At 41.3% G+C, this 23039-nt stretch overlaps 1 protein-coding gene and 1 long non-coding RNA gene across 3 annotated transcripts; one reads left to right on the top strand and one right to left on the bottom strand.

The window, feature by feature from the left end:
* Positions 1 to 401: 401 nt before the first annotated feature.
* slc35e1 (solute carrier family 35 member E1) lies at positions 402 to 17809 on the bottom strand. The gene is made up of 6 exons (XM_021569587.3): positions 17373 to 17809; positions 15815 to 15885; positions 15077 to 15214; positions 14147 to 14272; positions 9168 to 9413; positions 402 to 3355 (listed from the first exon to the last, which is right to left on the bottom strand). The coding sequence occupies exons 1-6, from the start codon at positions 17698 to 17700 to the stop codon at positions 3119 to 3121; spliced, it is 1146 nt and encodes a 381-aa protein (XP_021425262.1). The 5' UTR covers positions 17701 to 17809; the 3' UTR covers positions 402 to 3118.
* LOC149985424 (uncharacterized) lies at positions 17138 to 22890 on the top strand. Of its 2 annotated transcripts, none has more exons than XR_016485360.1 (2): positions 17138 to 17823; positions 19842 to 22890. It is a non-coding gene; the product is annotated as an uncharacterized LOC149985424 (long non-coding RNA). The 2 variants fall into 2 exon arrangements; XR_016485364.1 differs by having other exon boundaries at positions 17706 to 18011.
* The last annotated feature ends 149 nt before the right edge of the window (positions 22891 to 23039 follow it).

Here is a 23039-nt window from a genome sequence, read left to right as displayed (position 1 = left end):
CAAGAATCAAATACCCATACCATGCCTGAAAGTTAGATATGGAGGGGAAATATTATTAACTTGTTAAAAGTCTATTCTTATTCTTGACACAAGAGGGAGCACTTGCCTTGTTTTTTAAATTATTTTATTTAACTAGGCGAATTACAGTTAGTGTGATATGTTACAAATTACAGTTGGCAATTGGATAGGCTGAAGCGTTTAGTTTAAATTCATACTAGTCCAAATAAACAATTGAAAACAATGCATTGAACAGATGATCATCATTAGAATTGTCAATAGTAATAGATGACTCACCTTCATCCTTTACCAATGTAAGCACCCACCTGTCCAAAGTCAAATAAATGTTTACTATGCATTCAATGTACAGCACACCTTTATCAAGAAAATTAAATCATACATTAATTTCACAATGCATTTATTTTTTTAGACATTTAAAAATAGTATTTACTAAACGTAAGCAGACAACACTGTGCATGGTTGCACTTATGTATACTTTTCTGTACCTAGACACCATAAATAAAAATCTATAAACATTGGTTCAGTAAAAATTCAGTTCAAGATTATTTAAAACACAAAAAATTGCATTTATACAACTTTTACAAAGCAAACCCCACATTCCAAATGTACATTCCAGTAAATAACCTCATAGCAAATACCGTCCCAGAACTAACAAAGTTTCTCTAAATTCTCATGTTCTAAGTGTTATCCATTAGCTTACTGTATAGACAAATTAGGCTTTACGTTAAATTAAACATATACATAATGCACATCAGAATTCATCACTCCATGCTACTGGGTCAAAAAATTAGAGTAAAAAAAAGAATCCTTGTGATGCACTTTGAGCCAGGTAGCGCCTTCCATTTGGCACCTTGCGTAAGGATGTGACAAACTCGACCATAGATTTAAGAAGAGACCGTGAGACATTTGAACAGAATGACATACAATAATACAAAATAAGTAACAAAATAATAAGGTGGGATCCAAGCTGATTTACCACAGCTCTTCATAACATCTTATGTTAAAGGTGACAGAAAAATGATTTAGTAGAATCCAAATTGTGGCTCCAACATTTGATATTCCTTCCACAAATAAAACATTTGTTATCCAATTACAGATTTCTACAAATTGTTTTCTCTGTAAAGAAGATTCAAAAGACAATGATAGGACAAAGTCAAGTCAAAACTCATGAGGACATGCAGAGAACAGGCATAAGTGACAGTCAAATGTATTCAAATCCCCATAGCCTAATCACCACGCCAGTATGAATTTCATTACGTAAACAGACCAAACCTGCCGAACTAAATGATATGGAAGTTTCACTAAATGGACTATGATAAGCTTGGAACTACCTGAGAATTCCACACAAGCTCACACACAAGAGTTCCTTAAATGTGTAAATACACATGGATCCTCTGTGCAGTCTTCCATAACTATACATCATATACCATAGGGGAATATTCAAATACATTATTTGAATTTGTGGTAAACAGCGAAATTGCTTTTTCAAAATCTCAGCATGTAGTTTGTTGCCGGCCAGTTGCTGAACATGCAATAAAATCAGATTAGATCCAACTTTCCTGCCGTTAAGAAACGGCAAAGAAATTCTCCACTTAAAATGCTTGAATGTGCTGTAGCAAATTGAAACACGCAAACTCAAATAAAAAAGTTGGACTAGAAGAATATTCCTTTTATAGTCAACAAGGATAACATTTTGCTAGAGTGTCACACAAGTTAGTTAGTCTCCGTCACATCTTTCATTGATTTGCAAAGTAAATAACCAGTTCAGGTGCGTCACACCAGCTTTGAAAAACAGCTATTGTTCCCTGTAGGCTAAATTACTCGCATGCAGGGGGAAATACTACTCCTTAATCAGAACATGATTGTAAGTGTGAATATTAAGAACAAAATGACAAACAGGCAAAAGAAGAGGAGTCTACTGACACTTAAGCCTGATCCAGTAAGTCTGCCAATCCTGACCCTTCTACCGACATATTACACAGCTATTACTAGATCAGATACAAATTGATTAAGTGGCCGATATGTAAATATGGAACAAAATGAATGAAAAAATATATGTTTTTGTCACATACACTGGATAGAGCAGTGAAATGTGTTGTTTCACATTAACCTCCAGAGGTACTACTATGGCTGACAAGGGCCTTGTTCAAGGACACAGACATATTTTTCCCCTTTTCGGATTGGGTATTCAAACCAGGAACCTTTCTGTACCTACAATCGATTATATACATTTTCATTCCTCCATCACTAGTAAAAGACAAACCAGAAAATGTCATAAGGGCAAACGGTTTTACATGTATAGGACAAATGTTGCCAATCTCTGCAAAACATTTATGTAAAATGTTCATGCCTTCTGTGATAAAATTGGGGTCAATGTAACCTTGAGGACAAGCCTGATTCACAAGGCATTATGGGCATGGTAAACATTTCATGGTCTTTAACTGTATATCAAAGTTGTGAACTATTTATTTTTGAACTACGCTATTGTAGCTACAGTAACAATTATTCCCATGTTAGCGAACTCCCACAGAAAAAAAGAATAAGAACATCTCTTCCTTAGCAAGCAAACAAAAAACAAACAGATAGTTCACTACAAAATCTAAATTTGTCAAACGAGTCCATGTTCCAAGCCATCTGTTTTGTAGATCCAGTGGTATGCATCAATCCAAAATTAACTGGAAAGATTGACACTATCTGCAACAGTTGACGAAGGACAAGGTTGGAAGTGGACAACATTTGGGGTCTGAAAACATCTGACAAACTTTGATTTTGACTTAACTATCCCTTTTTAAGTGTTCATATCAAAATAAATACAACACAAGGAGGTGAAGAGAATATGTTAAAGAACATGTTTGGGACAAAACGCTAGCCAAAACGCTGGCCAAAACGCTAGCCAAAACGCTGGCCAAAACGCTGGCCAAAACGCTGGCCAAAACGCTGGCCAAAACGCTAGCCAAAACGCTGGCCAAAACGCTGGCCAACTCATGACTGATACTTCCCTCTCCGCCAATACGACAGCACTTGCCTTTCTTTTTGTTAGAGGTGGTTTAAGAATTCTGCTGGAAACAAATACAATATGTCCATGGAGAAATCCACCAGCCTAAACCACATACTGGTGGTTGGAGGCACCATAGTTCATTGTGTAGGCCTGCCGGCTGTACTGGAAGTGGTCGGTCAACACGTTGCTTCGACCATACTGAATGTCTGAGCCTTGGGAGAAAGGCACTGAACCATTGGGCTGCGTCTTGTCCAGTCCCAAATTGTCAAAGGACATCATGTCCTGCTTGGAGGAAGGCAGCAGCTTTTTCTTAGCTTCCTTGTTTGCGTCATATTTCGCCTGTTGGCATTGAAGAGAAGGGAATAGCTTAGTGTAGCACATAACAAAGGATAACAAAAAAAAACACATTGATGTAAATTACTGTGTGATTTCCCAAAGTTAAATGTGGTATGTAAACTTTCCACAGTGAGTGGGGGTGGGTTTCAGAGCACGTGAGCACTGTGCAGCGTGAGCCATGTCTACCACATGGCCTCACATGTGAGTCCTTAAAGAGATGTGTGGGGCTAAAGCTTAAGAGTGTGTGAACGACACTGAACGGGAGTAGACAAAGAAGAGCTCTCGAGTAGGTGTACCAAAACATTCAAGGGCCATTTTCTACAGTTGGGTTACAAGTTTAACAACTTCCAAAGCAGAATTAATTTCATATTGTTCTTCAACTGCAGTGTATGATATGCCATTTTCTAGCTCTGAGTCTAAACTTTTATTCAATGTAAAAAATAAAAAACTTGAGGCAGTCACATTTGACATTTTACTCATTTAGCAGACGCTCTTATCCAGAGCAATTTACTATTAGTGCATTCATCTTAAGACAGCAAGGTGAGTCAACCACAAAAACACAGTCGTAGTAAGTACATTGTTCCTCAATAAAGAAGTTATCAGCAAAGTAGGAAAAGACAAGTGCAAGGATATGTTCTTATTATATGTGGTTGTCTCATCTCGCTATCTTAAGATGAATATATGTTGCTCTGGATAAGAGTGTCTGCCAAATTCTAAAAATGGGAAAATATCTTTACGGCTCCCATTGGAGCTACAGTTGAAGATGGAAGTCTACAGTCGTGGCCAAAAGTTTTGAGAATCACACAAATATTAATTTCCACAAAGTTTGCTGCTTCAGTGTCTTTAGATATTTTTGTCAGATATACTATGGAATACTGAAGTATAATTACAAGCATTTTATAAGTGTCAAAGGCTATTATTGACAATTACATGAAGTTGATGCAGAGTCAATATTTGCAGTATTGACCCTTTTTCAAGACCTCTGCAATCCGCCCTGGCATGCTGTCAATTCACTTCTGGGCCACATCCTGACTGATGACAGCCCATTCTTGCATAATCAATGCTTGGACTTTGTCAGAATTTGTGGGGTTTTGTTTGTCCACCCGCCTCTTGATGATTGAGCACACGTTCTCAATGGGATTAAGGTCTGGGGAGTTTCCTGGCCATGGCCCCAAAATATCAATGTTTTGTTCCCTGGCCACTTAGTTATCACTTTTGCCTTATGGCAAGGAGCTCCATCATGCTGGAAAAGGAATTGTTCGTCACCAAACTGTTCCTGGATGGTTGGGAGAAGTTGCTCTCAGAGGATGTGTTGGTACCATTCTTTATTCATGGCTGTGTTCTTAGGCAAAATTATGAGTGAACCCACTCCCTTGGCCAAGAGGCAACCCCACACATGAATGGTCTCAGGATGCTTTACTGTTGGCATGACACGGGACTGATGGTAGTGCTCACCTTGTCTTCTCCGGACAAGCTTTTTTTCCGGATGCCCCAAACAATCAGAAAGGCGATTCAGAGAAAATTACTTTACCCCAGTGCTCAGCAGTCCAATGCATGTACCTTTTGCAGAATATCAGTCTGTCCCTGATGTTTTTCCTGGAGAGAAGTGGCTTCTTTGCTGCCCTTCTTGACACCAGGCCATCCTCTTCGCCTCACTGAGCATGCAGATGCACTCACACCTGCCTGCTGCCATTCCTGAGCAAGCTCTGTACTGGTGGTGCCCCGATCCCGCAGATGAATCAACTTTAGGAGATGGTCCTGGCACTTGCTGGACTTTCTTGGGCACCCTGAAGCCTTCTTCACAACAATTGAACCACTCTCCTTGAAGTTCTTCATGATCTGATAAATGGTTGATTTAGGTGCAATCTTACTGGCAGCAATATCCTTGCCTGTGAAGCCCTTTTTGTGCAAAGCAATGATGATGATGGCACGTGTTTCCTTGCAGGTAACCATGGTTGACAGAGGAAGAACAATGATTCCAAGCACCACCTTCCTTTTGAAGCTTCCAGTCTGTTATTCAAACTCAATCAGCATGACAGAGTGATCTCCAGCCATGTCCTCGTCAACACTCACACCTGTGTTAACGAGAGAATCACTGACATGTCGTCAGCTGGTCCTTTTGTGGCAGCGCTGAAATGCAGTGGAAATGTTTTTTGCGATTCAGTTCACTTGCACGGCAAAGAGGGACTTTGCAATGAATTGCAATTCATCTGATCACTCTTCACAACATTCTGGAGTATATGCAAATTGCCATCATACAAACTGAGGCAGCAGACTTTGGAAATTAATATGTCATTCTCAACTTTTGGCCACAACTGTACATATACAGTGCCTTGCGAAAGTATTCGGCCCCCTTGAACTTTGCGACCTTTTGCCACATTTCAGGCTTCAAACAAAGATATAAAACTGTATTTTTTTGTGAAGAATCAACAACAAGTGGGACACAATCATGAAGTGGAACGACATTTATTGGATATTTCAAACTTTTTTAACAAATCAAAAACTGAAATTGTGCGTGCAAAATTATTCAGCCCCTTTACTTTCAGTGCAGCAAACTGATAAATATAAATATAATAAATACAATCCACCTGTGTGTAATCAAGTCTCCGTATAAATGCACCTGCACTGTGATAGTCTCAGAGGTCCGTTAAAAGCGCAGAGAGCATCATGAAGAACAAGGAACACACCAGGCAGGTCCGAGATACTGTTGTGAAGAAGTTTAAAGCCGGATTTGGATACAAAAAGATTTCCCAAGCTTTAAACATCCCAAGGAGCACTGTGCAAGCGATAATATTGAAATGGAAGGAGTATCAGACCACTGCAAATCTACCAAGACCTGGCCGTCCCTCTAAACTTTCAGCTCAAACAAGGAGAAGACTGATCAGAGATGCAGCCAAGAGGCCCATGATCACTCTGGATGAACTGCAGAGATCTACAGCTGAGGTGGGAGACTCTGTCCATAGGACAACAATCAGTCGTATATTGCACAAATCTGGCCTTTATGGAAGAGTGGCAAGAAGAAAGCCATTTCTTAAAGATATCCATAAAAAGTGTTGTTTAAAGTTTGCCACAAGCCACCTGGGAGACACACCAAACATGTGGAAGAAGGTGCTCTGGTCAGATGAAACCAAAATGGAACTTTTTGGCAACAATGCAAAATGTTATGTTTGGCGTAAAAGCAACACAGCTCATCACCCTGAACACACCATCCCCACTGTCAAACATGGTGGTGGCAGCTTTTCTTCAGCAGGGACAGGGAAGATGGTTAAAATTGATGGGAAGATGGATGGAGCCAAATACAGGACCATTCTGGAAGAAAACCTGATGGAGTCTGCAAAAGACCTGAGACTGGGACGGAGATTTGTCTTCCAACAAGACAATGATCCAAAACATAAAGCAAAATCTACAATGGAATGGTTCAAAAATAAATATATCCAGGTGTTAGAATGGCCAAGTCAAAGTCCAGACCTGAATCCAATCGAGAATCTGTGGAAAGAACTGAAAACTGCTGTTCACAAATGCTCTCCATCCAACCTCACTGAGCTCGAGCTGTTTTGCAAGGAGGAATGGGAAAACATTTCAGTCTCTCGATGTGCAAAACTGATAGAGACATACCCCAAGCGACTTACAGCTGTAATCGCAGCAAAAGGTGGCGCTACAAAGTATTAACTTAAGGGGGCTGAATAATTTTGCACGCCCAATTTTTCAGTTTTTGATTTGTTAAAAAAGTTTGAAATATCCAATAAATGTTGTTCCACTTCATGATTGTGTCCCACTTGTTGTTGATTCTTCACAAAAAAATACAGTTTTATATCTTTATGTTTGAAGCCTGAAATGTGGCAAAAGGTCGCAAAGTTCAAGGGGGCCGAATACTTTCGCAAGGCACTGTACCTTAGTCAAATACATTTAAAGTCAGTTTCACAATTCCTGACATTTAATCCTAGTAAAAATTCCCTTTCTTAGGTCAGTTAGGATCACCACTTAATTTTAAGAATGTGAAATGTCAGAATAAAAGTAGAGAGAACGATTTATTTCAGCTTTTATTTCTTTCATCGCATTCCCAGTGGGTCAGAAGTTTACTTACACTCAATTAATATTTGGTAGCATTGCCTTTAAATTGTTTTAACTTGGGTCAAACGTTCCAGGTAGCCTTTCACAAGCTTCCCACAATAAGTTGGGTGAATTTTTGTCAGAAGCTGGTGTAACTGAGTCAGGTTTGCAGGCCTCCTTGCTCACACACGCTTTTTCAGTTCTGCCCACAGAGGATTGAGGTCAGGGCTTTGTGATGGCCACTCCAATACCTTGACTTTGTTGTCCTTAAGCCATTTTGCAAGCTTGGGGTCATTGTCCATTTGGAAGACCCATTTACGACCAAGCTTTAACTTCCTGACTGATGTCTTGAGATGTTGCTTCAATATATCCACAACTTTCCTCCCTCGTGACGCCATCTATTTTGTTAAGTGCACCAGTCCCTCCTGCAGCAAAGCACCCCCACAACATGCTGCTGCCACCCCCAGGCTTCACGGTTGGGATGGTGTTCTTCGGCTTGCAAGCCTGCCCCTTTTCCTCCAAATGTAACGATGGTCATTATGGCCAAACAGTTCTATTTTTGTTTCATCAGACCAGAGGACATTTCTCCAAAAAGTATGATCTTTGTCCCCATGTGTAGTTGCAAACCGTAGTCTGGCTTTTTTTATGCCGGTTTTGGAGCAGTAGTTTTGTCCTTGCTGAGCGGCCATTCAGGTTATGTCGATATAGGACTCATTTTACTGTGGATATTGATAATTCGGTACCCGTTTCCTCCAGCATCTTCACAAGGTCCTTTGCTGTTGTTCTGGGATTGATTTGCACTTTTCACACCAAAGTACATTCATCTCTAGGAGACAGAATGCGTCTCCTCCTCAGCGGTATGACGGCTGCGTGGTCCCATGGTGTTTATACTTGCGTACTGTTGTTTGTACAGATGAACGTGGTACCTTCAGGCTTATGGAAATTGCTCCCAAGGATGAACCAGACTTGTGGAGGTCTACAATGTTTTTTCTGAGGTCTTGGATGATTTCTTTTGATTTTCCCATGATGTCAAGCAAAGAGGCACTCAGTTTGAAGGTAGGCCTTGAAATTCATCCACAGGTACATCTCCAATTGACTCAAATAATGTCAATTAGCCTATCAGAAGCTTCTAAAGCCATGACATCATTTTCCAAGCTGTTTAAAGGCACAGTCAACTTAGTGTATGTAAACTTCTGACCCACTGGAATTGTGATACAGTGAATTATATGTGAAATAATCTTTCTGTAAACAATTGTTGGAAAAATTACTTTTGTTATGCACAAAGTAGATGTCCTAACCGACTTAACTATAGTTTGTTAACAAGAAAATTGTGGAGTGGTTGAAAAACAAGTTTTAATGACTCCAACATAAGTGTATGTAAACTTCCGACTTCAACTGTATATTATACACCTGCATGCTGAATGCTGAGTTTGATATAATTGTTCATCTATTTCATGAACTAAGTTGAATTAGTTGTTGGTGGCCAAAGTGTTGGAAAATTTCAGATGTCTTATTTAAAATACTATTTCAAGAGATTATGTTTTAGACGTTTTCGAAAGATGGACAAGAGTCCTTCACACTCGCATTTCTCTTTTTTCTTACTAGCACTGATTTAGCAAACAGTGAATATTATAAGGTTGAACTTGCAATAATTGTGAAAGTGGTTGTTTTACACATTTTAGTTGAATGCAGTGATTGTAATGACTGGATAACAGCGTCTGCTAAATAACTAAAACGTAAATGTAAGCATGTCAAAGAGACTCACCTTGTTGTACAGGAAGACGCCCACTATTGCCGTCATCATGCCCATGATGTTGGTGGAGCTGACGGGGTTGCGTAGCATTAGGAGCGATATGCTGATGACCATGATCCTCTTGGTGGCGTTGGCCACGGCGTAGCTCAGCGGGCTGATCAGGTTGAGGACACTGAAGGCGATGACATTCTGGGCAAAGTTACAGAAGCCGCTGACCAGGAGGAGGAGAAAAGTGCCTGTCCATTCAGACATGCCCGTCTGGAGGGGTTATGCAGAAGAGGGAGAGAGAGGGGGAGTGATTACTTGGATATTTGGAGAGAACAATGGATTTAGTCACGACTTTCTAGGAAAAGAGAACGTATCCAGGTTGTGGTCTCAATGGGACAATTGAATAAAAGGCAACCGGATACTAAAGATTTTTGGGTGTGGAGGTTAATTTAGTATTACTTATTTTTTTATTTCACCAGGTAGGTCAGTTGAAAACAAGTTCTCATTTACAACTGTGACCTGGCCAAGATAAAGCAAAGCAATGCAACAAACAACAGTGTTACACCTGGACTAAACAAACATACAGTCAATAATACAATAGAGAAAAAGTATATATACAGTATGTGCAAATGAGGTAAGATAAGGGAGGTAGGCAATAAATAGGCCATAGTGGCGAAATAATTACAATTTAGTTATTAACCTGTTGAGTGTAGGGGGCAGTATTTTGATGTATGGATGAAAAACGTACCCAAATGAAACTGCCTATTTCTCAGGCCCAGAATCTAGAATATGCATATAATTGTCAAATTAGGATAGAAAACACTAAAGTTTCCAAAACTGTCAAAATATTGTCTGTGAGTATAACAGAACTGATATTGCAGGCGAAAACCTGAAGAAAATCCAACCAGGAAGTGCTGTTTTTCCTGAAACCTCTGTTCCATTGCATGCCTTCCCTCCATTTAAAAAGGATATCAACCAGATTAATTTTCTTATGGCTTCCACATAGTGGAACAGTCTTTAGACATAGTTTCAGGCTTTTATTTTGAAAAATGAGCGAGAAAGATCACATCGAGTCATTGGATGGCTGGGTGCCAGCAGCATTTTGCATGCACAACAGAGTGGAGCAGACATTTTCTCTCTCTCTCTCCTATTGAAGAAGCTATCGTCCCGGTTGAAATATTATCGATTATATATTGTAAAAACAACCTGAGGATTGATTATAAAAACACTTGACATGTTTCTACGAACTTTACGGATACTATTTGGAATTTGTTTCTGCCCGGTCGTGACCGCTGGAGCCTGTGGATTTCTGAACATAACGCGCCAACCAAATGGAGGTATTTTGGATATAAAAATAATCTTTATGGAACAAAAGGAACATTTATTGTGTAACTGGGTGTCTCGTGAGTGCAAACATCCGAAGACCAAAGGTAAGCGTTTCATTTTTATTGCTTTTCTGACTTTCGTGACCAATCTACGTGGCTGCTAGCTGTTTGTAATGTTTTGTCTGCTGAGAGAGATGTTCTTACATAAACGCTTGGTATGCTTTCGCCGAAAAGCTTTTTTGAAATCTGACATGCCAGGTGGATTAACAACAAGCTAAGCTGTATTTTGCTATATTGCACTTGTGATTTCATGAAAATTAAACATTTTTAGTAATTTAAATTTGGCGCTCTGCAATTCAGTGGATGTTGACGAAAATGATCCTGCTAACAGGATGGGTGCATCAAGAAGTTAAACACTGGAGTGATAGATGTGCAAAAGACGAATGTGCAAGTAGAGATACTGGGGTGCAAAAGAGCAAAACAAAATAACAGTATGGGGATGAGGAAGTTGGATGTTCTATTTACAGATGGGCTACATACAGGTGCAGTGATCTGTGAGCTGCTCTGACAGCTGGTGCTTAAAGACAGTGAGGGAGACATGGGTCTCCAGCTTCAGTGATTTTTGCAATTCGTTCCAGTCATTGGGGGCAGAGAACTGGAAGGAAAGGCGGCCTAAGGAGGAATTGGCTTTGGGGGGGACCAGTGAAATATACCTGCTGTAGCGCGTGCTACAGGTGGGTGCTGCTATGGTGACCAGCGAGCTGAGATAAGGGGGGACTTTACCTAGCAAGGACTTATAGATGACCTGGAGCCAGTGGGTTTGGCGACGAATATGAAGCGAGGGCCAGCCAACGAGAGCATCCAGGTTGCAGTGGTGGGTTGTATATGGGGCTTTGGTGATAAAACGGATGGCACTGTGATAGTAAATTGGGTGCAGTCTGAGTAGGGTAATGGAGGCTATTTTGCAAATGACTTCGCCGAAGTCAAGGATCGGTAGGATAGTCAGTTTTACGAGGGTATGTTTGGCAGCATGAGTGAAGAATGCTTTGTTGCGAAATAGGAAGCCGATTCTAGATTTAATGTCTCTCTAGAGACATCAATTAAACCAGGTGAGGTCACCACATGTGTGGGGGGTAGGACAAGAGGGATAGCTGAGGCATTTTGAGCAGGGCTGGAGGCTCTACAGTGAAACAAGACAATAATCACTAACCAAAACAGCAATGGACAAGGCATATTGACATTAGGGAGAGGCATGCGTAGCCGAGTGATTATAGGGTCCAATGAGTAGCTGGACGGGCTGGAGACAGGGCGATCCAGACAGCTAGCGGGCCAGGGCTAGCAGAAGGGCCTTAGAGGGACGTTGTGACGGAAGTCAGTTGTTGTAGCCCCCTCTTGCGGTTACGTCGGTAGACCAGTCGTGCTGGATCAGCAGGTGTCTGTATAGTAAAAGGGTCTAGGCCAATTGGCAAAATAGGAATAGTAGCCCAAGAAATTGACTGATGGGCCACTACAGCTAACAGTCCGGTATGCTCTAGATTAGAGGTCGACCGATTATAATTTTTCAGCGCCGATACCGATTACTGGAGGACCATTTAAAAAAATGTATATATATATATATTTGTAATAATGACAATTACAACAATACTGAATGAACACTTATTTTAACTGAATATAATACTTCAAAAAAATCAATTTAGCCTCAAGTAAATAATGAAACATGTTCAATTTGGTTTAAATGATGCAAAAACAAAGTGTTGGAGAAGAAAGTAAAAGCGCAATATGTGCTATGTAAGAAAGCTAACGTTTCAGTTCCTTGCTCAGAACATATGAAAGCTGGTGGTTCCTTTTAACATGAGTCTTCATGAGTGATTCCCAGGTAAGAAGATTTAGGTTGTAGTTATTATAGGAATTATAGGACTATTTTCCTATATACCATTTGTATTTCATTAACCTTTGACTATTGGATGTTCTTATAGGCACTTCAGTATTGCAAGTGTAACAGTATAGCTTCCGTCCCTCTCCTCGCTCCTCCCTGGGCTCGAACCAGGAACAGAACGACAACAGCCACCCTCGAAGCAGCGTTACCCATGCAGAGCAAGGGAAACAACCACTGCAAGGCTCAGAGCGAGTGACGTTTGAAACGCTATTAGCGCGCGCTAACTAGCTAGCCATTTCACTTCGGTTACACCAGCCTCATCTCGGGAGTTGATAGGTTTGAAGTCATAAACAGTGCAATACTTGACGCACAACAAAGAGCTGCTGGCAAAACGCACTAAAGTACTGTTTGAATTAATGTTTACGCGCCTGCTTCTGCCTATCATCGCTCAGTCAGATTATATGCAACGCAAGACACATATCATCAACCATGTGTAGTTAACTAGTGATTATGATTGTTTTTTATAAATTAAGTTTAATGCTAGCTAGCAACTTGGCTTACTGCATTCGCGTAACTGCTTGTGGAGTGCAACGAGAGAGAGGCAGGTCGTTATTGCGTTAGACCAGTTAAGATTGCAAGATTGAATCCCCCGAGCTGACAAGGTGTAAATCTATCGTTCTGCCCCTGAACGAGGCAGTTAACCCACCGTTCCTAGGCCATCATTGAAAATAAGAATGTGTTCTTAGCTGACTTGCCTAGTTAAAGGTATAAAAAATGTTTTTTAAAATTAATTTAAAAAAAATAATAATTTTAATCGGCGCCCAAAAATACCGATTTCCGATTGTTATGAAAACTTGAAATAGGCCCTAATTAATCGGTCAACCTACTCTAGATAGCTAGCGGGCAGCGGCTAGCAGATGGACATTCAGGGGACGTCACGACGAAGGAGCCAGTTGAAAAAAAAACTTGGACGGATTACATCAGTAGTCATGGATCGGCGAGGCTCCGTATCGGCAATAAAAAGGGTCCAGGCCGATTGGCAAAATAGATATTGTAGCCCAAGGAGTGGCTGATGGTCCTCTTCAGCTAGCCAGGAGATGGGCTTAGCATAGGCTAGCTCCAGGCTAATTGGTGCTTGCTTCGGGACAGGGACGTAAGCCAGGAAAAGCTAATCGGATAGCAGCTAGCTAGCTGCGGTGATCCAGGTGAAGAGGTTCAGAGCACATTGAATGAGGCGGGTTGCAGGAGAATATGTTGAAGTTGGGGTTAAGAAAAATAATAAATTTAAATATGTGAAGAAAAAAGATAAAGATATATATATATATACGGGACAAGCCAAGAAGAAGAAAAAAGACGTCTGACTGCTATGCCATCTTGGATATTAAATCGGCAAAAGCAAGTGGATAATAAAAGTATGGTACATAATGTGGAAAAAATGTTCATAGTACATACCAGAGGAGGCTGGTAGGAGGAGCTATAAGAGGATGGGCTCATTGGAAAGGAATAGAGTCAAACGTATGTTTGACTCCGTTCCAATATTCCCCTCCAGCCATTACAATGAGTCCGTCCTCCTATAGCTCCTCTCACCATCCTCCTCTGGTACCCAGTGTATGACATTCCTGTGGACTTGTGTATGTTAAATATATCATATGTATGGCACACACACACACACTACCAGTAGATGAAACACTATCATATAAGCTCATAAGCCGGACAACAAAAGATCACATTATTTGACGTGTAACATACATGAACCTGCGCATACACTTGACAAAACTGAAGCACGTATTATTTAAACTCACAAAATCCCCCTCAACCAAGAATGAGGAGAGGTCCACCAGAACCCACGTAGGCACCATGAAGAAAACAGCATTGAAGCCCAGTATGTTGAGAAGTCTCAGGTGGTGGATCCTCGTGTCCCGCAGCACCTAAAAAGCAATGAATATTAATTCATAGCTTTGTCATTTCTTAGGCCAGCCATTTCAGAAAACTGTTGTGTGTTTACCTTGGAAATCAGTGGGCAGCAAAATACATCAAGGTTACGCAAAGACACATTGTTATAAATTGAGAGGGCACAAATTCCTTGTTCGTTGAATGCTTTGGTTTTCTTCATCAACAGCATGATAGACAGGTAATGAAATCACAGTTGGTAATCAACAAGACATGGTTGTTAAACTCTTAACACTACAAATCATTACACAATAATGTAACAGCAGGGTTAGTAATATCAAAAGTAATTCTACCACTTGTCAGTTTTCATAAAACAGCATTTAACCAAGTAATAATGTCCAATGGAGGAAATATGTTTTCCTCAAATATTGGTTGAAGGGAGGCCACATCAGCATAGTATAGGACACTACCCATACTGCACATCGACAGTATGTAAAGAACAAATACATTGAAAAGATTCACAAGGCTTCACACTCATAGGCCTTGCCCTTGAGTTTTCCTTTCGGGTGTTTTCATGTTTAGTATGAGTGCCGTCTACTATATCTGCACTTGAATATTGCAAGGAATGCTTTTACAGTGTGAATGATCCATTCCTTCAATGGCAATACAGTATTCTATTAAATAAAACAGCTTGAGTTCATTCTCCAACCATTACCCAAACACATAAGTCATTTAAATGTCCACCAAAGTTCAAAATGTGTTCTCCGGCTATACTTTTATCCATCATCTAACAACACATAAATAACAGTATTTTTGAAAAGGTGCAGACTGGTAAGATGTACCTTTTTGGAGAAGATGTTTTGCAGAGAGAAGCAGAGTGTGGCAGCCAGGGCACTGACTAACCCAGATACATCAAAGGACATTTCTGTCATCGTGGCCAGAAGCACTCCTCCGATGATGGGGATGAGAGATACGTACACCTGAGACAGGCACAAGACAGGAGTGCAAAAGAGAAAGGGTTATACTTTATTTGGGTAGTCCAGATTTTCCATCTGTAGATGCTATACAGATTGATAAATATCAACAAACAATCTGTTGATAAGCAACTGCTTGCTAAGGTTACGGTTAAGGTACTTTTAGAATAAGAGTTAAGGTTAGGGCTAGGGTTAAGGTCATGGTTAGTAGATAGTCTGTAGAGCATCTACAGATGGACTATCCAAATAAAGTGTTACTAGGCCAAAGTCAGCAGGATATTCCTAATCATGGAGTCTCAAAGTACAGTTGAAAAAAAATGGCCATCCATACACATGCAGTTGTTTTGCTCATTTGTTTTGGGACATGTCACATTTGCCCAACCTCTAAATGCCTATGACACATAAATAGCTTTGTTATTGCGGAACACTACTAAAGCCCCTGCAGTGTTAACATGAAGTAAGAAGCGGGGTACATTTTCTGTAAATGCACCTGCAAGGCTGGCAGATATATGAGCCAACATACAGGCTCATATTGTGCCATGTCACCATTGCATGGACAAAATATCTTCCAAAGCAGCTTTATGTACAATTTTCTGAGTTACTCACTTTTGTTGTTTGCTTCTCCTTCATGATAATCCTTGATAACAACACAACCCATATTGGCATTGTGGCTTTGACTGTGGGGTGAAAAGAAACAAAGAATGTCAGATTGGAAAATGGATAAAAAGATCCTGTTCAGTGCATGAATTGAGGACAATGGCTTGAGTGGAACGGGTATTGATTGGAAAGGTAAGGAGCATGACTTTTGAGATACAGTGGTTTAAAGACTTAGTTGCCCATGCAACTGTGCCTCACACCTACAGTTTAAGTTTCATTGTGTATTGTCTGTCACAGACACACCCCTGGTAAAAACAAACGTGTTACTTTGCATATTGCATCATCACGCCATAGCTTGACGTGTCAGTTAGTGAGGTGAGACAGCAATGAGTTAGTTACACTGTATGGGCGCTGACGTGGAACATTGGGTACCTAACTAATTAGGAAGTAAAGGGCATAACACATAGGGATTGACATTAAGTATTATCGGGGGGGCAAGTGAACTGAGCAGTCAGGAAACAGTAATTGGGCAGGTGGAATTTAATGCAAAGATGTTCAGTACCTTAAACAGATCATTCTGGTTCCTCCCAGTTTTTTAGGTGAAAGACAAGTAATGGCATTTCCGTGTGTAAACTACTTCTACATTTTCAATCAAGTGACCATAATCTTCGGTTAACCAAGAAATACTCCTGTCTTGCCCGATGGGCTAGTGCTGTTCAGAACTCAATGCCAATCCCTGACACAGTACCTTGAAGTTCTGCTTTCTCATAGTAATGACAGCATAATTCAAATACTCATTGTGAATAATCATACTTTACACTTTCATTTTGAGGTGACAAACTGCAGTCACACACTACCCTATAGGCTGTCGCTGTAGCAGGTATTAGGCTTAGTACGCTGTAGTTGTAACCATGGACGTCATACATGACAGGCAATAATGCATCATAAGGAGTAACACAACATAAAACCTATTGTGAGCAGAAAAACGATGGTTAACGCACAGGTTTAACCATTTACTTAATGATCAACGGAGGTCCAGCCTTACTGTTCTTTGCCACTGAATGAGACTGCGCAGCAGTCTAAGGCACTGCATCTCAGTGCTACAGACACCCTGGTTCGAATCCAGGCTGTATCACATCCGGCCGTAATTGGAGTCCCATAGGGCGCAGCACAATTGGCCCAGCGTCGTCCGGTGTAGCTCGTCATTGTAAATAATAATTTGTTCTCAACTGACTTGCCTAATTAAATAATGGTTAAATAAAAGTAACATTACAATTTTAGGCACTGGCTAGGTGGGGCCCTCCCCCAAACAAATAGGTATTCAAATAACCCAGTATGTCGCAAGCTCTTCGGTTAAACGGAACGTGGGTAATACAGTCCCATGCAAAGGAAGCCAATTCACTTAAAACTTGCCTAAATTGTCCAGCACAAGACACCAATTCATTGAAGTTGATGTTAGCAAGGTAACGCTAGCTAGCTAGCAAGCAAGCATTCCATGTTGCTAGTTAGAATACCAAGCAATGCTTCTGCGCTAGCTAGCCTAATTCGGAGTTCTTGCAATGCTTACCAGTGTGTGCGTAGGAAACCGGTACCTTCCATATACTGAAGTGGGCCGACACAGATGCGAAGTATTTTCCAAAAGCTAAAGGGATAATATACCATTTGAAGTATCTAGTTGGTATTTCTGTTTTGGGGACTCCCCATGCTCGCAGCAACGGTGGAAGGAAGACGACGATTGAGAATATATGAAAAAGCGAAACTGTGACAGGATAAGGGAACCCATTTAGAATAATTTTGTTAACTACGTTGCCTCCCGAACTAACAGTATACCAACAGAAACAGAGTAAAGCTATCCGGACCCCTTCCTTGACTGGGGGACGCTCCACCGCAGCCATCTTCCACTTCGGAGTCACCGGCGGCAGTGTGTGGCAGCAAGGCCAGCAGTGTGAGACGTGGAGAAGCTACTATGCCGCGTTCCAGACAAATCGGAAACTCCGATTCCCCGAGTTAACATTTCGGTACGTTTTTTTGTAGAGCTTCCTTTTGGTTGATTCTGATAAGTTCCAAGTGGAGAAACTCGGACATTAACTTTATACAACGAGATTCCATGTCGGAAAGTTCCGAGTTGTCATGAATGCGGCAGTATGTACAATGTTGAGAAAATACTCGTAGACCGGGTTCGAGAGCATCAAAACCGTGATGTGTCGTGAGTAAATTCTTACTATCTACAAATAATAATGAGTCGTTATGTATGATACAAGGTGGTGTGTAGATCTGGCAGTCGGCTGCACTGGCCGTGCTCGTGAGGGTCAAACCGTAATGTCTCATAGGTCAAATGTGACTGATTTACAAATAATAATTAGTAGTTATTTATGATGCAAGCCCATTGTCGGCTGCAATGTCAAACAAGCCCATAGACTTCTTGCTAATTTCGTCACTTCCTGCAATCAAACCGCCTCCAAAGATGATGATCGCAGACAGTTGCACCGGTTTTGCACTACGTAGATAGAATACCGGTTATGTCAGAATGGACTTTTCGTAGCAGCAGGTTAGCAGGTTAGGATAATTTACGTAGCAGGTTAGGATAATTAGGTTAAGGCTAGGAAAAGGGTTAGTTAAAAAGCAAAACAAAAGTCAACTTTAGAGGTCAATATGGCAATCTGTATCCCATCATTGTGGAATGAAGGCTGAGACAATGGTTCCGTGTCACTTCATTGACTGTGCAATCGGGCACCAGATTGCTATGACTTATCCTCTTTTGTTTGTTGATATGTGTCAATACATTTCTTTAAAAAAAGATTGTGATGTGCTTAGCTGATAAATAAAATACCTATCCAGGCGTTGTAAGATCTCAGTCGTCAGCAACGTCTGAGCAGAGGACTGCAGAGGAACGCGCCCTCAGTATGTTGGTACAGCAGAGGTCCCACATAATTTACACATTGTTCTGATTGATCAAAAGACCAATTATTAAAAAAATATCAGAATTGGGCTTCCTGTGTAAATGCAGCCATATAGCCCAGTGGTGTCAAACTCATTCCACGGAGGGCCTAGTGTCGACAGGTTTTAGTTTTATCTTTCAATTAAGCCCCAGACAATCGGAGTTCCTTACTAATTAGTGACCTTAATTCATCAATCAAGTACAAGGGAGGAGCGAAAACCCACAGACAATCGGCCCTCCGTGGAATGAGTTTGACATCTATTATAGACATATTTATCATACACAATTAAACACTTCCACGTTGAATCATGTTTTCAGTTAATTTGATTGTGCAAAACAAACATCGTTTGTCTGGCTGTCCATACCATTTTTTACTATTAAAGATATCTCCAGTGTTGTAGATATTTACAGAATAAAAAAAATGTATATTTATTTTGCACACCGGTTTTATAGGTCCAACAGACATTTCCACCTGCAGTGCAGAGCGATAGATCCTCCACCAGAGGGCGTTCTATACTAGGGACTCAGAAATAGAAACTTGAGAAATGATCAAAAAATGTAATCTGGATAGCACATTGAAGTCCAATGTATGTTGTAGGCTACTTTGAGAAAGACGGGCTCAAGAGAGAGTTCATTTAACTGCTTACAATGTGGATATTGAGTTTAAAATTCGAGCCATTGTTGATGCGCTCGTCTGGCCTGAGATGTTTGCAACAAGATACAGTTATATCGAAAGAATACTATAGGTTGGAACGCCGTTTGGGTTTTGTCATGTCAAATAACACAGTTCTAATATAGAATGTTGTGTGTTCTGAATTTACACGTGCAAGCCAAGCGCAACCACTACTATCAGTAACAATGTCAAAGCTGTACAAAAAAGTCTGCAAACGCCGGTGTTTACAATACCGCTTAACCGGGCATGTACAAGTTAAATTACCGCTTATTGTGATTCGCTTGTGGGCGTGCTGGCAGTATTTTGACCGTGCGTAAAAAAATCAGCATAGCAAGTTTGTATGAAGGTCTGATTATTAAATGAGTTAATAGTTCAATAGTAATATCCTCAAACGCCTAACTACATTGTCTTCCATATTCCTACAGATACCTTGTAAATGGAGATTCCTTCAAAACGATTGCCTACAGTTAACATGTAGAGCACTGCAAGGTTGGGTGACCAGGGCCACCAGGGACTGCCTCCTGGAGGAATTCAGGTGTGTGAAGTCTACCTGTGTCCTGCATAACTTCATGAGGATGGACACGAGGACCAGGAGGGGATCTGCAGCTCGCCGCCATGTGCCAGAGGGGAAGTCTGCTGCTCTGCAGTATGTTTCAAGGATGGGGTCCAACAACGCAGCAAGAGAGGCAATCTGTGTGCGGGAGATCTTCACTTCCTACTTCTACTAAGAGGGTGCTGTTCCCTGACAATGCCTAGACTACACTATGCACAACCAAAGGCTATTTTAACAGCCATTCACATTGCAATAAGAGTATTCTTCCATTTACTTAGCTATGTCAACTGCAGTTATTCAATTCCCACTTTCTCTCCCTTTGATTTCAACTTCTCAGGTGAGGGTGCTGTTTAGGTAAGTGTGTGATGCCTGTACAAAAACAAAACAGGCTAGTTTAAATCAACCATATTGAAAAAATGTAGAACAATTAGACACCCTATAGCCCAAACGCATGTATCAATCTGATTGATGTGTTGTGCAGTAAGCAGGCTCAGGTGTGTAACTGGCTCCTTCCACCTTCAAAAAATAGGCAAGGCCAACCATAGTAAGACACTTAATTATTTCTATAACTGCGCTATATTGTTTGTCCTCGTGTGTCCGTTCATGTTTTTCAGCATAAAGTGCTCTGTAGCCACTTAGTGTGGACACCAGGTGAGGCCACACGCACAAATTCCTATTGAACACTGTCTCTAACTACCTTATTTTCTCTAAGTCTTTCTCCTTCACTTCATCCCTCTCTTCTTCCTAAATCCTCTAGGTTATATCAGCTATGTAGGTGAACCCCTCCCGCATCTGACCTGGCTACATAGAGGGCACAGCATGGTGAGGTCACTTGGTCAGGTCAACAGGAAGTATTATTAAAGAGATGCTTTACATTGGGACTACTGCATCTCTGTATTTCAGAGTTAATTATCGAAGATCAGTTTTGTATTTCACTTCCTGGTGATTGATGACTAACAATGTTTGAATAAAAAAATAAAAACAAGGTTTAAACATGCTCTCTCTCTCCATCTGGCTCATCTGCAGATATACACTGCTCAAAAAAAATAAAGGGAACACTTAAACAACACAATGTAACTCCAAGTCAATCACACTTCTGTGAAATCAAACTGTCCACTTAGGAAGCAACACTGATTGACAATACATTTCACATGCTGTTGTGCAAATGGAATAGACAACAGGTGGAAATTATAGGCAATCAGCAAGACGCCCCCAATAAAGGAGTGGTTCTGCAGGTGGGGACCACAGACCACTTCTCAGTTCCTATGCTTTCTGGCTGATGTTTTGGTCACTTTTGAATGCTGGCGGTGCTTTCACTCTAGTGGTAGCATGAGACGGAGTCTACAACCCACACAAGTGGCTCAGGTAGTGCAGCTCATCCAGGATGGGACATCAATGCGAGCTGTGGCAAGAAGGTTTGCTGTGTCTGTCAGCGTAGTGTCCAGAGCATGGAGGCGCAACCAGGAGACAGGCCAGTACATCAGGAGACGTGGAGGAGGCTGTAGGAGGGCAACGACCCAGCAGCAGGACCGCTACCTCCGCCTTTGTGCAAGGAGGAGCACTGCCAGAGCCCTGCAAAATGACCTCCAGCAGGCCACAAATGTGCATGTGTCTGCTCAAATGGTCAGAAACAGACTCCATGAGGGTGGTATGAGGGCCCGACATCCACAGGTGGGGGTTGGGCTTACAGCTCAACACCGTGCAGGATGTTTTTCATTTGCCAGAGAACACCAAGATTGGCAAATTCTCCACTGGCGCCCTGTGCTCTTCACAGATGAAAGCAGGTTCACACTGAGCACATGTGACAGACGTGACAGTCTGGAGATGCCGTGGAGAACGTTCTGCTGCCTGCAACATCCTCCAGCATGACCGGTTTGGCGGTGGGTCAGTCATGGTGTGGGGTGGCATTTCTTTTGGGGCATTTCTCCATGTGCTCGCCAGAGGTAGCCTGACTGCCATTAGGTACTGAGAGGAGATCCTCAGACCCCTTGTGAGACCATATGCTGGTGCGGTTGGCCCTGGGTTCCTCCTAATGCAAGAAAATGCTAGACCTCATGTGGCTGGAGTGTGTCAGCAGTTCCTGCAAGAGGAAGGCATTGATGCTATGGACTGGCCCGCCCGTTCCCCAGACCTGAATCCAATAGAGCACATCTGGGACATCATGTCTCGCTCCATCCACCAACGCCACGTTGCACCACAGACTGTCCAAGAGTTGGCGGATGCTTTAGTCCAGGTCTGGGAGGAGATCCCTCAGGAGACCATCCTCCACCTCATCAGGAGCATGCCCAGGCGTTGTAGGGAGGTCATACTGGCACGTGGAGGCCACACACACTACTGAGCCTAATTTTGACTTGTTTTAAGGACATTACATCCAAGTTGGATCAGCCTGTAGTGTGGTTTTCCACTTTAATTTTGAGTGTGACTCCAAACCCAGACCCGCCATGGGTTGATAAATTGGATTTCCATTGATAATTTTTGTGATTTTGTTGTCAGCACATTCAACTATGTAAAGAAAAAAGTATTTAATAAGAATATTTCATTCATTCAGATCTAGGATGTGTTATTTTAGTGTTCCCTTTGTTTTTTTGAGCAGTGTATTTTGACATGAGGATGCCAACCCCTGGTCCCATCATTGCCACCTTACCCGCTCTTAAGATAACCTTCGGGCCGACTAGAAACACTATGTAATTTTGATGAACTGAGAGAATATTTGGGTAGCACTGATTCATTAATCATATGCTGCATTCCCTGCTCTTATCTCTTTCCCTTTTATGCCTCTTCCTCTGTTTTTATAATGCACAACAGATGTGCATTGAAGTACAGATTGACCTTGTATTTATATTACAATTATAATATTTAATGCATGTATTTATAACACTTGGATAATGAACTTCTTTCAATGAAGCATTTCACATTCTCTACTGGTTGAAATTAAGTCTCATTTGATGAAATACTATACCTATCCTGTGTTTATCAAATCAATGCAGATGAAGGGCATTAGATATTGAGATGAATGGGTTTTAGAGTATTTACAAGTTACAAATCAGCCTTTAACTAGTTAAATCCTGTT

This window comes from Oncorhynchus mykiss, chromosome 1 (genome assembly GCF_057628025.1).
Source record: "Oncorhynchus mykiss isolate SJ-2025 chromosome 1, ASM5762802v1, whole genome shotgun sequence".
In the NCBI taxonomy this organism is placed as follows: Eukaryota; Metazoa; Chordata; class Actinopteri; order Salmoniformes; family Salmonidae; genus Oncorhynchus; species Oncorhynchus mykiss.
This window is presented reverse-complemented; position numbering and strand designations above follow the sequence as displayed.

What these genes read in the sequence shown, in the direction of transcription:
- slc35e1 (XM_021569587.3), bottom strand. Translation starts at nt 17,700, where the DNA reads ATGGCTGCGGTGGAGCGTCCCCCAGTCAAGGAAGGGGTCCGGATAGCT. An exon ending in GGTTTCCTACGCACACACTG is followed by an intron (nt 15,886 to 17,372) that starts GTAAGCATTGCA and finishes TTCACCCCACAG; the next exon opens with TCAAAGCCACAATGCCAATA. An exon ending in AGGAGAAGCAAACAACAAAA is followed by an intron (nt 15,215 to 15,814) that starts GTGAGTAACTCA and finishes TGCCTGTCTCAG; the next exon opens with GTGTACGTATCTCTCATCCC.